Below are 13,359 nucleotides of genomic sequence, written 5' to 3' on the forward strand. Positions count from 1 at the left end.
CAAAGGGAGGGTTAAAAACTATGACATTGTCTTTTATATAACTTAAGTCTCCTAAAGTTCCATGAACACAAGGCGTTTTTGTGATTTAACATTGGTTAACCTATATTTTTGAACAAAGTTCTTAAACATAACCCCATGTTTTGACAGACTTACCTACCAATGAATCTCAGTTGAAATCATTCTTGCTTCTTGGGTTCCTAAAAGGCATTGAGTTCAAATCTCACTGCAGAGACCCGAGTGCAAAACGTCTAAGCTGAGAACTCCTGTACATAAGTAAGAGATATGATTACTGTGCAATGTGCCAACATGCAAACAGTGAGCTTTGACACCATCTCAGGCGATGTAATAGATCCCATGGCGCTATAGTAAAGGGAAGCAGGTGGCGTTCTGGTCCATGTCTCCCTCAAACTATCGCTAAAATAAGAGAGTTCATCTGGACATTTTCATATTGCTGTTTGTGGGAAGTTTGCCGTGAACATTGCAATTCGGGACGCATAGAGCAGCAGATGTTGGAATCTAGAGCCAAACGCAAAGTACTGGAAGAACTCAGCAGGGCAGGCAGCATCTGCGGAGGGAACGGACAGACGATGTTTCGGGTCTGGACCTTTCTTCAGACTGGTAGTAAGGGTGGAGAAAGCTGGAAAAGAGAGGTGGGGTGGGACAAAGCCTTCAATAGTACTTATATGGCATTAAACTGCTTTGGGGATTTTGGGATCAGAAAGGCATTTATTAAGCATCTTTTATCTAACGTCAGCTTTGTAAATAATTAAAGAGTTGCCAAATCCTTGCAGGGCACTATAGGCTGGTCACACAAGTGATGGTTGTTCATAATATTGTTCCTTTCTGCTGAGCAACTACTAACTGTTGCATTCCCCTCCTGGAATTCCTGTTCTGTCTGTATTAATGTCCCATTCACTTACACCTTCATCATACATTCTGCTTCATCACATTGCCTCCAACAGGAATGAGCCCCCCCCCTCTCTGGAATCAGTAAAAATCATGAGTCTGGTGTGAGTTACAACATGGGAGCCATTGCTCCCCGAGTAAGATGGTGGAGAATTAGTGCCATAAGAAAGGGGTTCCTATTGAATTACAACGAGAAGACACAAGGAACTGCAGAAGCTGGAGGCTGGTCAGGCAGCATCTCTGGAGGACATGGGTAGCTGGTGTTTTGGGTCAGGTCCTTTCTTCAGTCAGATGGAAGAAAGGTGGGGGTGGGGCAAGGCCTGCCAAGTACGAGGGGGAATTTCTTTCCAGAGGGACGAGATTCTCTGTGATGACTGGGCCAACGCAGATGTTGCAAGGGATTGGAGACGGTATGGGCAGGTCAGACATGATCTTACTGAATGGAGGAGCAGGTTTGAGGAGACACAGTGACAATCTCCTTCTGACGTTCTATTCCAACAGGTAGAACTTGATTCCAACGTGGTACTCATTCCTGGTCATTCGGGGTATTTAAAAGTCGTTCAAAACTAAATATTCCATTCCATCTAAGCCAAAATTCAACACTGGTTTCATAGCAATTAATGCAGATTTGTAAAGCTTTCTGATCAACTTGGCATAAAAATAAGTTCCTTTTCATTCACCTCATTTTAATTCATTCTCCCCAATTTTTCCCCCCCAAAAGAAAATGAAAGGATTGGATGAAGATAAAAAGAAAAATTCAAGCGAGGGAGAGGTACAGACCTACACCCGTAAGTTTCAGTCTGAAGAAGGGTCTCAACCCGAAACGTCACCCATTCCTTCTCTCTGGAGACGCTGCCTGTCCCGCTGAGTTACTCCAGCATTTTGTGTCTACCTTTGATTTAAACCTGCATCTGCAGGTCTTTCCTAGACATACACTTCTACTTGTTATACTTGTCAAAGAAACAGCCTCCCCCTGCCCTTCTTTTCCAAGCCAACTTGATGTCCCCTACATACCAGCAATCAGTGATCAAATCTAGAATTAGATCACTGCGATTTGGTGAAAGACTCCTGACCGGAACTAACCTACAAAAAGCAATAGGAATAACAAACAGATAACCTGAATGCAAATAATACAGTAAAATATTTATTTTCTTATTTCTCCTGGATTATGCATTCCGTTAGTCTCTGTAGTCTTCAAACCGTGAAATTCTGGAAGCAAGTTGATTTTTTCAGTTTAAACATTTTTTTTTGCCTCGATGTTTAATTTTCCATTTCCCGAATCTTGCCCTGCAGAGCGTCGCATGTCTTCTTCGCATCACCGAGCAGCATTGAAGTGTTGGGTTTGTAGAAGATGGGATTGTCCACTGCCGCATAGCCAACTCCCAGAGTTCGCTTCATCACAATAACCTGGAGGACAAAGAGTGCCACGTCAATAGCTCATAGTCATAGAGTGATACAGCGTGGATACAGGCCATTCGGCCCAACTTGCCCACTCCGGCCATCATGTCCCACCTACACTAGTCCCACCGGCCTGCATTTGGCCCATATCCCTCCAAACCACCCATTCCTTCTCTAGACATTCCTGTCCAGCTGAGTTACTCCAGCATTTTGTGTCTATCTCCGAGTTAGTCCAGCACTTTCTTTGTGAACACAAGATTCCAGCATCTGCAGTTCTTTATGTCACCACAATCCCTGGATTCTACTTACGACAAAAGCCCAGGTTTTTGTCGTTGGTTGTTTGTGTTAACAAAGTGTGAGACTACCTGTCACCCATTGTACGCGCAGTGTCATCTGATTCAGCTGCAGCATTGGAACTGAATCATGTGAAAGGAATGTAGCCGTGTACCAATATCCTTCACACAGCTCCACATGACCAATGGTGACATTCTACCCAAAGATTTTTCCGTTCTCAACAACTTTACGCACATGAAACCTACCTCTGAAATACCCAGATTTCCCACAAATAGAATCATGAAGCGATAGAGCATGGAAACAGGCCCTTTGTCTCAACTTGCCCATGCTGAACAAGGTGCTCCAGTTCCCCATGTTTGGCCCATACCCCTCTAAACCTTTCCCATCCACGCACCTGTCTAAATATCTTTTAAATGTGGTTATAGTCTTAAGTATGAACATCTTAAGTATGCGAGTATGAGGATAGCTCCTCTCCTTGCTATTGTTTTACTGGCTTTATGATTCATGGCTTGTTACCAGACTCAATGTTGTCTGTCCTGTTAGTGCCAGTCATTAAGGACAAAGCTGGTAAAGTAGGCAGTCTAAATAATTACAGGCCCATAGCTTTAGCCAGCATATTGTCAAAAGTTTTTGAAAGAGTTCTGCTGGATAGAATAAATGAGTTTGTTAACTCCACAGATAATCATTTTACTTTAAAGCTAAACATGGCACTGACTTATGCATATACAGTATGCCCTAAAGGAGATTGTAAACAAATATAGAGGCAAAAACTCTTCAATCCTTATGTGCTTTATTGATGCTTCCAAAGCCTTTGACCGTGTTAATCACAGAAAGCTGTTTGGTAAAATGAGTCAAAGAGGGGTGCCTAAATACATTGTTAGAATTCTGGCCTACTGGTATGCCCACCAGACTATGCAAATAAAATGGGGCAATAGGGTCTCGGCCCCATTTGGGGTTAGCAATGGTGTTAGACAAGGGTTTTTTTTGTCCCCAGTCCTTTTTAATCTATATATTGATGATCTGTCTAAACAATTGAAAGCCTGTAACACTGGGTGCGTGATTAGTAATATTTTAGTGAACCATATTATATATGCAGATGATCTTGTGGTCTTTAGTCCATCTAGCGCTGGTCTCCAGCAGCTCCTTATTATATGTTCCGTGTATGGTGTGGAACATGACATTAAATATAATGCTAGTAAGAGTGCTGTTATGATCTGTAGAACCAAAGAGGATAAAATTTCCTGATTTTAAATTGTCTGACAATAATCTTAGTGTCTGTAATAAGGTAAAATATCAAGGGCATATTATTACAGAACAAATGACAGATGATGAGGATATTTATAGGCAACGACGCATGCTGTATGTACAGGCAAATATTCTCTTGCGTAAATTTGGTGCGTGTGCAGATGTGGTGAAGATGTCGCTATTTAGAGCATACTGCACACCACTCTACACTGCGCACCTGTGGTCGAACTATGGAAAGACAAGTTTGCAGAGACTAAAGGTGGCATATAACGATGCCATGAAAACACTGCTAAGGAAACCTAGATGGTGTAGTGCCAGTAATATGTTTATGGCTGCGGGAGTCAGTACTTTAGAAGCTATCCTACGAAATCACGTGTATAAATTCATTTGCAGGATTAAAAACTCTAAAAATGTAATTATTGTGGCCTTGTCAAACATAAGGGTTAGCACTACACGCTACGAATCCCAGCTGTGGAGACACTGGTATCGTTGTCTCGTTGTAGGACATTGATCATTCTTTTAATCTGGATTTTTAACTTATATATTGTGTTTTTTTAAAAATATATATATAATTTATGCTGCTTTTATAAGCGATATACTAAGATGTTATAGGTACTTTATGATATTTAATATGCAATGCATTTTTTTTTAATGTAATGTTGCTTCTTGTCTGGACCTCGAGTCCGTAATAAAGTTTATTTATTATTATTATAGTACCTGCTTCAACTACCTCATCTGGCAGCTCGTTCCAAATACCCACCACCCTCTGCGTGGAAAAGGTTGTCCCTCAGGTTCCTATTAAATCTTTCTCCCTCTCACCTTAAACCGATGTCCTCTGGTTCTTGATCCCCATATCCTGGGATAAAACACTCGATGCATTCACCCTATCTATTCACCTCATGATTTATAAACCCCATAAGATCACCCCTCGGCCTTCTGTGCTCCAGGGGGGAATGAAGTCCAAACCTGTCCAACCTCTCCCTATAGCTCAGGCGCTCAAGTCCTGGCAACATCCTCGCAAATACTTTGGGGGAAATGAGACAAGCTTTGTACCAAATTCCCTGGCAACAAGTGGAGAATAAATAAATCAGCTTCAGATATATTAAAATATTTCTAATGATATCTGATGTGCCAAAAAAGTGCAAAGGAGGAGACACAAAGGGGCCAGAAAAATTTTAGTAACATGATTCTGATCGGTGATACAGTATCAATCTTATCAGAAACTGAAACGCTACCCCTGATGTCATGGCTAATGTATTACCCCTGAAACACTACCCCTGATGTCATGGTTAATATTAATTTTTGGAGTACATTTTAAGGAGTGTTCTCTTTGTCTCTGGCTACATCCAGCTTGAGTACTGAGTGTGTTGAAAGGAACTTCAGATTCTGGTTTAAATAGAAGATAAGACACATAGAGTACTGAGTACTCTTGACAAGACACAAAACGCTGGAGTAACTCAGCGGGACAGGCAGCATCTCTGGAGAGAAGGAATGGGCGACATTTCGGGTAGAGACCCTTCTTCAGACTACGTGTCTATCTTCACCGATGCTGGGCGCCAGAAACACAAATAAAAAGTATATTTTCCAGCGCTGACGTCTCCTAGATGTTGATTATCACCGCACCTCAGTGGACAATTTGTCAAGATAAAAAAAAAGCGGAAAATGTGCACACAATTTCTAAGAATCCACCTCAGTTGTCATAACAATTCCCCGCAGACATTTATCTTTTGTCAAAATGATGTTGTGCTTGGATGAAAGAAATAAACACTTTGAATGTAACATTCAGTTCATTGGTGGTGGAATGATTACAGCAGGAACAAGGAAAACAGTACATTGAGTTGGAGGGTGAATGGGGTAGACAGACTCATGGCAATGAAATGGCGTTTCAATGTGTACCTCAAGGATGTAACCCCCCATCTACATAATGGTGGATTTAAGATTATTTTAGTTTAGTTAATAGACACAGCGTGGAAGCAGACCCTTCTACACCCACCAGCGATCCCCGCACATTAACACACACACACACACACACACACACACACACTTTACATTTATACCCCGCCAATTAACCTACAAACCTGCATGTCTTTGGAGTGTGGGAGGAAACCGAAGATCTTGGAGAAAACCCAGGCAGGTCACGGGGAGAACGTGCATACTCCGAGCAGACAGCACCCATGCAAGAGACTCTGTGCATCTACCCAATCTATTCCTCTCTTGATTTTATACACCTCGATAAGATTACCCCTCATCGTCCTGCTCTCCATGGAGTAGAGTCCCAGCCGACTCAACCCCTCCCTGTAGCACAGACCCTCGAGTCCTGGCAACATCGTCATAACTTTTCTCTGCACCCTTTCCAACTTGACCACATCTTTCCTATAACACGGTGCCCAGAACTGAACACAATACTCTAAATGCGGCCACCAAGTCTTATACAACTGCAACATAACCCTGACTTGATGAACATTTTTTTTGTTGTATATAATAACAAATAGCAACAGGAATTCTTGCTTCTTCAACTTTAAAAGCCCATTATTTTTGTGCCATGTCCAATATTAACAGGGCGATATAACAAGGAGAACGATGAAGCTCAAAAGTAATAGTATAAATGGCAATCCCATTCATACAGCGCAGGAACAGTCCTTTCGGCCCCATGATATTTGTGCAGAACATGATTCCAAACGTTTCAGATGATGAGTGTTAGACACAGCAAAAAAGGCTGCGAAAATATGCTCCATAAAATCAGGGTGGCACGGTGGCACAGCAGTAGAGTTGCTGCCCTACAGCGCCAAAGACGTGGGTTCGTTCCTGACCACGGGTGCTGTCCGTATGGAGTTTGTACGTTCTCCCCGTGACCTCTGTGGGTTTTCTCCGGGTGCTCCGGTTTCCTCCCACACTCCACAAAGACGTACAGGTTTGGAGGTTAATTGGCTTGGTATAAATGTAAATTGTCCCTAGTGTGTGTGTGGGATAGTGTTAGTGAGCAGGGATCGCTGGTCGGTGCAGAATTGGTGGGCTGAAGGGCCTGTTTTCACGCTGTATCTCTAACCTAAACTAAAGTCTCATCCACCCATGTGTTGTTGAACACAGGGGAGTGGCGAGGCTCTGGATTTCTTTTGGTTGTATTTTCAAATTAGTTTTGTCAGACGTTCCGGGATCCAATGCGTTTGGCCAAAACAGAGAGCCATTATGCAAGAGAAAACACGATCTTCATTAGTTTTTGATCCTTTCATCACAGCTCCGTGTTCCCCCTTGTGGCAGGGGAATTAAAGGCGTTCCACATGGTAAAACACTTGTACAGTTTCAGATCTGTCATGCAATCAGACTCTGGGCAGTTATTTCCGCAACAATCACAGTGTCATGTTGGTCGGATGGAAGACAAGCGCCTACCAAAGCAAACCTTATACTGCCAGCTTAAAGAAGGCAAATGCAAAAGACGCCTTAAAAGCCAGCATGAAGAAATGTGAAATCGACATCGACAATTGGGAAACCAATGCCAAGGACACTGACAATAAACTAAACTGAACTGAACATGGATAGGAAAGGCTTAGAGAGATATGGGCCAAAAGGTTAGATGGGATATCTTGGTCGGCAGAGGCAAGTTGATCAGTAGACCTGTATCTGTGCTGGGTACACAAAAATGCTGGAGAAACTCAGCGGGTGCAGCAGCATCTATGGAGCGAAGGAAATAGGCAACGTTTCGTCCCGAAACGTTGCCTATTTCCTTCGCTCCATAGATGCTGCTGCACCCGCTGAGTTTCTCCAGCATTTTTGTGTACCTTCGATTTTCCAGCATCTGCAGTTCTTTCTTAAACACTGTATCTGTGCTGTTTGACTCTATTGACTTGACCTGTCAGAGCTTCTTTTGTAGACTAATAGCTGCCGATATGCATATCAATTAAACGTTAAGTTACATTAATCAACATTTTTTCCCCCATCAATATACCCTCCACTTTTGTATTGATTTTGTGACCAACTTCTAATTTACTAAGTGACACAGCTGGTAGAGCTGCTGCCTCACAGCGTCAGAGTCCCACCCTGGTCGATGGTGACCTCGGGCGCTGTTTTTGTGGAGTTTGCACCTTCTCCCTGTGACCGCATGTGGTTTCCTCCCACATCCCAAAGCCGTATAGGTTTGTTGGCTGATTGGCCTCTGTAAAAATTGCCCCTAGTGTGCAAGAGGTGGGTGCAAAACTGCGATAACGTAGTATTAGTGTGAATGGGTGATCGATGGTTAGCATAGACTCGGCGGGCTGAAGGGCCTGTTTCCATTCTGTATCTCTAAACTAAATGAAACAGTTCACTACTCCTACAGGGAACACTCAAATATAATCTCTGTAATTATTCAATCTGATGAAATCTGTTCCTTGACAATTTTGCCAGAAAAATATACTGAAAATGTCACACGTTATTGTGAGAATGTACGACGTACGATTGCCAGAATTAGAAAACTCTTGGCTCAGAAAGATCCACTCTTAAGTGCAAATTGCAATTGCCTGAAGCGTATTTCTAAGTATTACGATCTGTGAAATCTTAAAAGTGTGATTTGCTTATGATCTTTTACCTTCTGCATGACAAAATGCAATTTAGTCTGCGCGTTGTAAAATATAACAAAAACATAGAAACATAGAAAATATGTCCAGGAGTAGGCCATTTGGCCCTTTGAGCCTGCACCGCCATTCAATATGATCATGGCTGATCATCCAACTCAGTATCCTGTACCTGCCTTCTCTCCATACCCCCTGATCCCTTTAGCCATAAGGGCCACATCAAACTCCCTCTTAAATATAGCCAATGAACTGGCCTCAACTACCTTCTGTGGCAGAGAATTACAGAGATTCACCACTCTCTGTGTGAAAAATGTTTTTCTCATCTCGGTCCTAAAGGATTTCCCCCTTATCCTTAAACTGTGACCCCTTGTCCTGGACTTCCCCAACATCGGGGACAATCTTCCTGCATCTAGCCTGTCAGGAAGATTGCAAAGCAGTTACAACTGTATAATAACTGAAAATGTAACTGAAATATTACTTCCTGGCTTGTGGTCGCAACATATTCGTCAGTGTGAGTGGTGAAAGTCACCATTCTGAGATCACTGGAGGTCAAAGATCACCCTCAGGTAACATCAGAAAAGGTCAAATCCCCATCATAAAGTTTGCAAGACCTTTGACCTTCAGGGTTAACAGTGAATTACGATGTTGGTTCTCACTGTCAAATCCAACCAGTGATCCCGGGCATTCAGAAGCACTTCTTTAGCAGAACATACTGACACTTAATTTAGTTTAGGGATACAGCATGGAAACATCCCTTTGGCCCCCCTAGTCCGCACTGATCGACGATAGGGGATCTTATAGAAACTTACAAAATTCTTAAGGGGTTGGACAGGCTAGATACAGGAAGATTGTTCCCGATGTTGGGGAAGTCCAGGACAAGGGGTCACAGCTTAAGGATAAGGGGGAAATCCTTTAAAACCGAGATGAGAAGAACTTTTTTCACACAGAGAGTGGTGAATCTCTGAAACTCTCTGCCACAGAGGGTAGTTGAGGCCAGTTCATTGGCTATATTTAAGAGGGAGTTAGATGTGGCCCTTGTGGCTAAGGGGATCAGGGGGTATGGAGAGAAGGCAGGTACGGGATACTGAGTTGGATGATCAGCCATGATCATATTGAATGGCGGTGCAGGCTCGAAGGGCCGAATGGCCTACTCCTGCACCTAATTTCTATGTTTCTATGTTACCCGCACACTAGTTCTATGTCATCCCAGTTTCATATCCTACACACACTAGGGTAATTTGCAGATGTCAATTAACCTACAAACCTCCACGTCTTTGGAATGTGGGAGAAAACCGGAGCACCTGGAGAAAACCCACGTGGTCACAGGAAGAAAGTGCAAACTGCATACGGACAGCACCCGCAGTCAGGATTGCACCCGGGTCTCTGGCGCTGGAAGGCAGAAACTCTACCACTGCGTCACCAAATCTTCACACATCGTTTGCCTCACAAATCCTAATCATTCTTTTCACTTTTACTAAAGCAGCTGCACCACTGCACCACACTGCCACAATGTCTATACTTTACTGGATAACAAATAACATTTGTGCAAAGTGATATTGGGCCTGCACCAAATTTATGGTTGGCAAAGGATTCCAAAGTTCCTCTCTTTTACCTCCTAACCCATCCAAATGAGTAATAAAATGTCAGATAACTCACTAAGTATTTATTTTGAATTGGATAAAAGAGAAGCAGGAGGATGAGGGGAACACACATTCATGGGGGGGGGGAAGATTTAATGAGAACCTGTGGGGTAACGTTCTTGCACAAAGGGTTGTGGGTGTATGGAACGAGCTACTGGAGGAGGTACTTGAGGCAGTTACTATCACAATGTGTAAGAAACATTTCGACACGTACATTGATTATGGCAGGTTGAGAGGGATATGGGCCAAACGCAGGCATGTGGGACAAGTGTAGATGGGGCATGTTGGTCGGTGTGGGCAAGTTGGGCCGAAGGGCCTGTTTCCACGCTGTGTGAGTCTTTGATTTTATTCCACCCCACTGCTGCTTGAAACATCATTCAAATCTGAAAGATACCGTTACATTTCTGCTCACCTGTTTAGATTTCCAAACTTCCAAAACTGGCATACCAGCAATGATAGAATTAGGGTCTTCCTGTGATGCTGAATTCACAGTGTCATTGGCACCAATAACCAGAACCAAATCAGTTTCTAAGGGGAAAAAAGGGAACATTTTACATCATTTTTTTATTATTAAAAATCAAAAATTTTAAATAAGTTTTCTAATATTTGGTATTTTCGAGCCCCAAACCCATTTGTTCCACAAGATTACGAACAGAACACACACAAGATCAAAGACCTGCATGGAGTCAGAAATGGAGCTTAAGTCAATCACATTGAATCCAGTTCATTTATCAGTCATCCAGAATGTAGAAATGTTCATTTAACCTCAAACCACACGCACAGAGTAACGTGACATCGACCACATGGCACCATTTTCCTCGGGAGGTTGTACCATTAATTCACGCCGGAGGAATCATTTGCTAATTAACTCCAGTCACCATTCTGTGCAGAAGACCTTATTCTAGGAAGGATGAAAGCCTCCAAAGCTGCTTTGAATCAAGTCGAGCAGCAAGGAGAACTTCGAAAAACTGAAGTCAAAAGGAGTTCATTAGAACACAACTGGATTCAGGCGTGATGCAAGAGAAGGGTCTATAATTGGAGACCCACGGATTATCTTCGATCGGATTTAACCTTACATTAAACGCTTATACACTGTGGACGGCTTGTTCGTAATCCTGGATTGTCTTTCCGCTGACTGGTTTGCGCGCAACAAAAGCTTGTCTGTACCTCGATACACGTGACAATAAACTAAACTTAACTCACAATATTTTTAAGTACAGTGCTTTTTTTTTGTAACTGTGGCCACAAAACAATTCACAGTTAATTCAAAGTTGCAGCTTTCTCTCGATAGGTACAGGGTGATGAAAGAATTAGGCTGGAGATGCCTCGGACTTTAGAATATTTCAGCCTCACCTGGGAAATCATGGTTGATCTCATCCATTTCCATAACAACGTCGTACGGCACGCCGGCCTCTGCCAGAAGGACATTGAGCTGACCGGGCATTCGACCAGCAACTGGGTGTATTCCAAACCTGCAAATTGTAATCCGATCCATTAATGAGGTGTCCTTGACAATAATAACTAGAGTTGTGCTGTATGGGGAGTCACAGTGGCACAGCGGTAGAGATGCTGCCTTACACCGCCAGAGAGCCGGGTTCGATCGTGACTACGGGTGGCTGGCTGTACAGAACCTGAGCGTTCTCCCCGTGACCCGCGTGGGTTTTCTCCGGGAGCTCCGGTTTCCTCCCACAACTCCTGGTTTGCACCATCGCCTCACAAATTAGTCCCAGAGCCGTACAGCACAGAAACAGGCCCTTCAGCCCAACATGACCATGTTGCCCAAGTTGGCATGGAGGCCTAGTCCCATTTGCCTGCATTTGGCCCGTAGCCCTCTAAATAATTTCTATCCTTATATCCGTCCAAATGCATTTAAAATAATGTAAAGTATTGAGGATGCTCAGCAGGTCGGGCGGGAGGAATGGACAGATGAGTTGGCGCTTTGGGACCCTTCTTCAGATTCCTTGTTTGTCTCTTTTTAAACATTGACGGCCAAGCAAGGGAATTCATTGAGACAACCTCCATCTACAATTGGGAGCGGAATACCGATTGAAGAAAAGCACGTGCTCACCGGACTTTCTTCCCTTGTTCAGTAAGCATCTTCACCATGTCAGCAATTGGATACTGAGCCTTTGCCGCACACAAGCCCCAACCTGTCACAGAACACACACGGTCAAACAATTCCACTTGCGATTGAAACATCTGACACTTTAGAACTTTGAACAGCATAAAATTCCGCCACTCTTTAGCGGAGTTTATATAGAGATACAGCGCGGAAACAGGCCCTTCGATGGAAAACGTTAACCCTCAGTTTCCTATTAAATTTTTCCTCCCTTCCTCAATGTAAGCCAATGTCCTCTGGTTCTTGATTCCCTAACTCTTGGCAAGAGACTGTGCCCTACCCGACCTATTCTGCCCTTCATTGGCAAAAGGAAGCAACTGACAGAAAGGCGTTTTCTTGTAAATGAGGAAAACGCCTTTTTCTTTCAGCTCTCTGTGATGGAATTTCCTACTTCTCTGGTATAAATATTTTCAAATTGTACTCATAGAAGATTTATTTTGTTCACCATTGTGTGTAGAGCATATCTCAAATACCCTAAAACGAGCAAGAACTAAATTTTGACAACATTTGCCAGTTGCTTCCTTTTTTGTCAAATTTGATCCTGGATCCGGCACAGAGATCAGGCCCGTTAGTTATTAATATCACAATCTGACAATCAATGAACTTGATTAAAGAGTCGTTCACTTGAGTTTGAGATCTCAGACTGTGAAATCGCCGATGTCTCCTTGGCAAGGCCAGCAGTATAGTCAAGGGCGAGTCGCACCCTGCCCACTGCCTCTTCAGGTTAGCATGCAACAAAAGCTTTTCACTGCGCCTCGGTGCACGTGACAATAAACTAAACTAAACTGAAATCATCAGTTCACATATCAACATCCCCTCAGTGCAATCAAAGGGAAGAGCACAATCTTAGTTAGTGCTAATCTTGATTAGTACGGGTGTCAGAGGTTATGGGGAGAAGGCAGGAGAATGGGGTTAGGAGGGAAAGATATATTAGCCATGATTGAATGGCGGAGTGGACGATGGGCCGAATGGCCTAATTTCTACTCCTATTCCTTATAAATTGCCTAACAATAGAGGCTAAAAGTAGACATAAAATGCTAGAGAAACTCAGCGGATGAGAAAGGAGTAGGCGAAGTTTCGGGTCGAGACCCTTCTTCAGTCTGAAACATAGAAAATAGGTGCAGGAGTAGGCCATTCGGCCCTTCGAGCCTGCACCGCCATTCAATATGATCATGGCTGATCATCCAACTCAGTATCCTGTACCTGCCTT

At 43.2% G+C, this 13,359-nt stretch overlaps 1 protein-coding gene across 2 annotated transcripts in view; it reads right to left on the reverse strand.

The window, feature by feature from the left end:
- Nucleotides 1-2,037: 2,037 nt before the first annotated feature.
- Nucleotides 2,038-13,359, reverse strand: part of LOC129712568 (NAD(P) transhydrogenase, mitochondrial-like) — a 55,428-nt gene continuing 44,106 nt past the window's right edge. For both annotated transcript variants that reach the window (XM_055661076.1, XM_055661075.1), the window contains exons 19-22: nt 12,099-12,180; nt 11,384-11,502; nt 10,443-10,558; nt 2,038-2,313 (exon numbers count right to left, since the gene is read on the reverse strand). In XM_055661076.1, the coding sequence (XP_055517051.1) occupies nt 2,167-2,313; nt 10,443-10,558; nt 11,384-11,502; nt 12,099-12,180 (464 nt within the window). In that variant the 3' untranslated portion in view covers nt 2,038-2,166. The remainder of the gene's footprint in view (nt 2,314-10,442; nt 10,559-11,383; nt 11,503-12,098; nt 12,181-13,359) is intronic.

Source organism: Leucoraja erinacea, chromosome 33 (assembly GCF_028641065.1).
Source record: "Leucoraja erinacea ecotype New England chromosome 33, Leri_hhj_1, whole genome shotgun sequence".
Lineage (NCBI taxonomy): Eukaryota > Metazoa > Chordata > Chondrichthyes > Rajiformes > Rajidae > Leucoraja > Leucoraja erinaceus.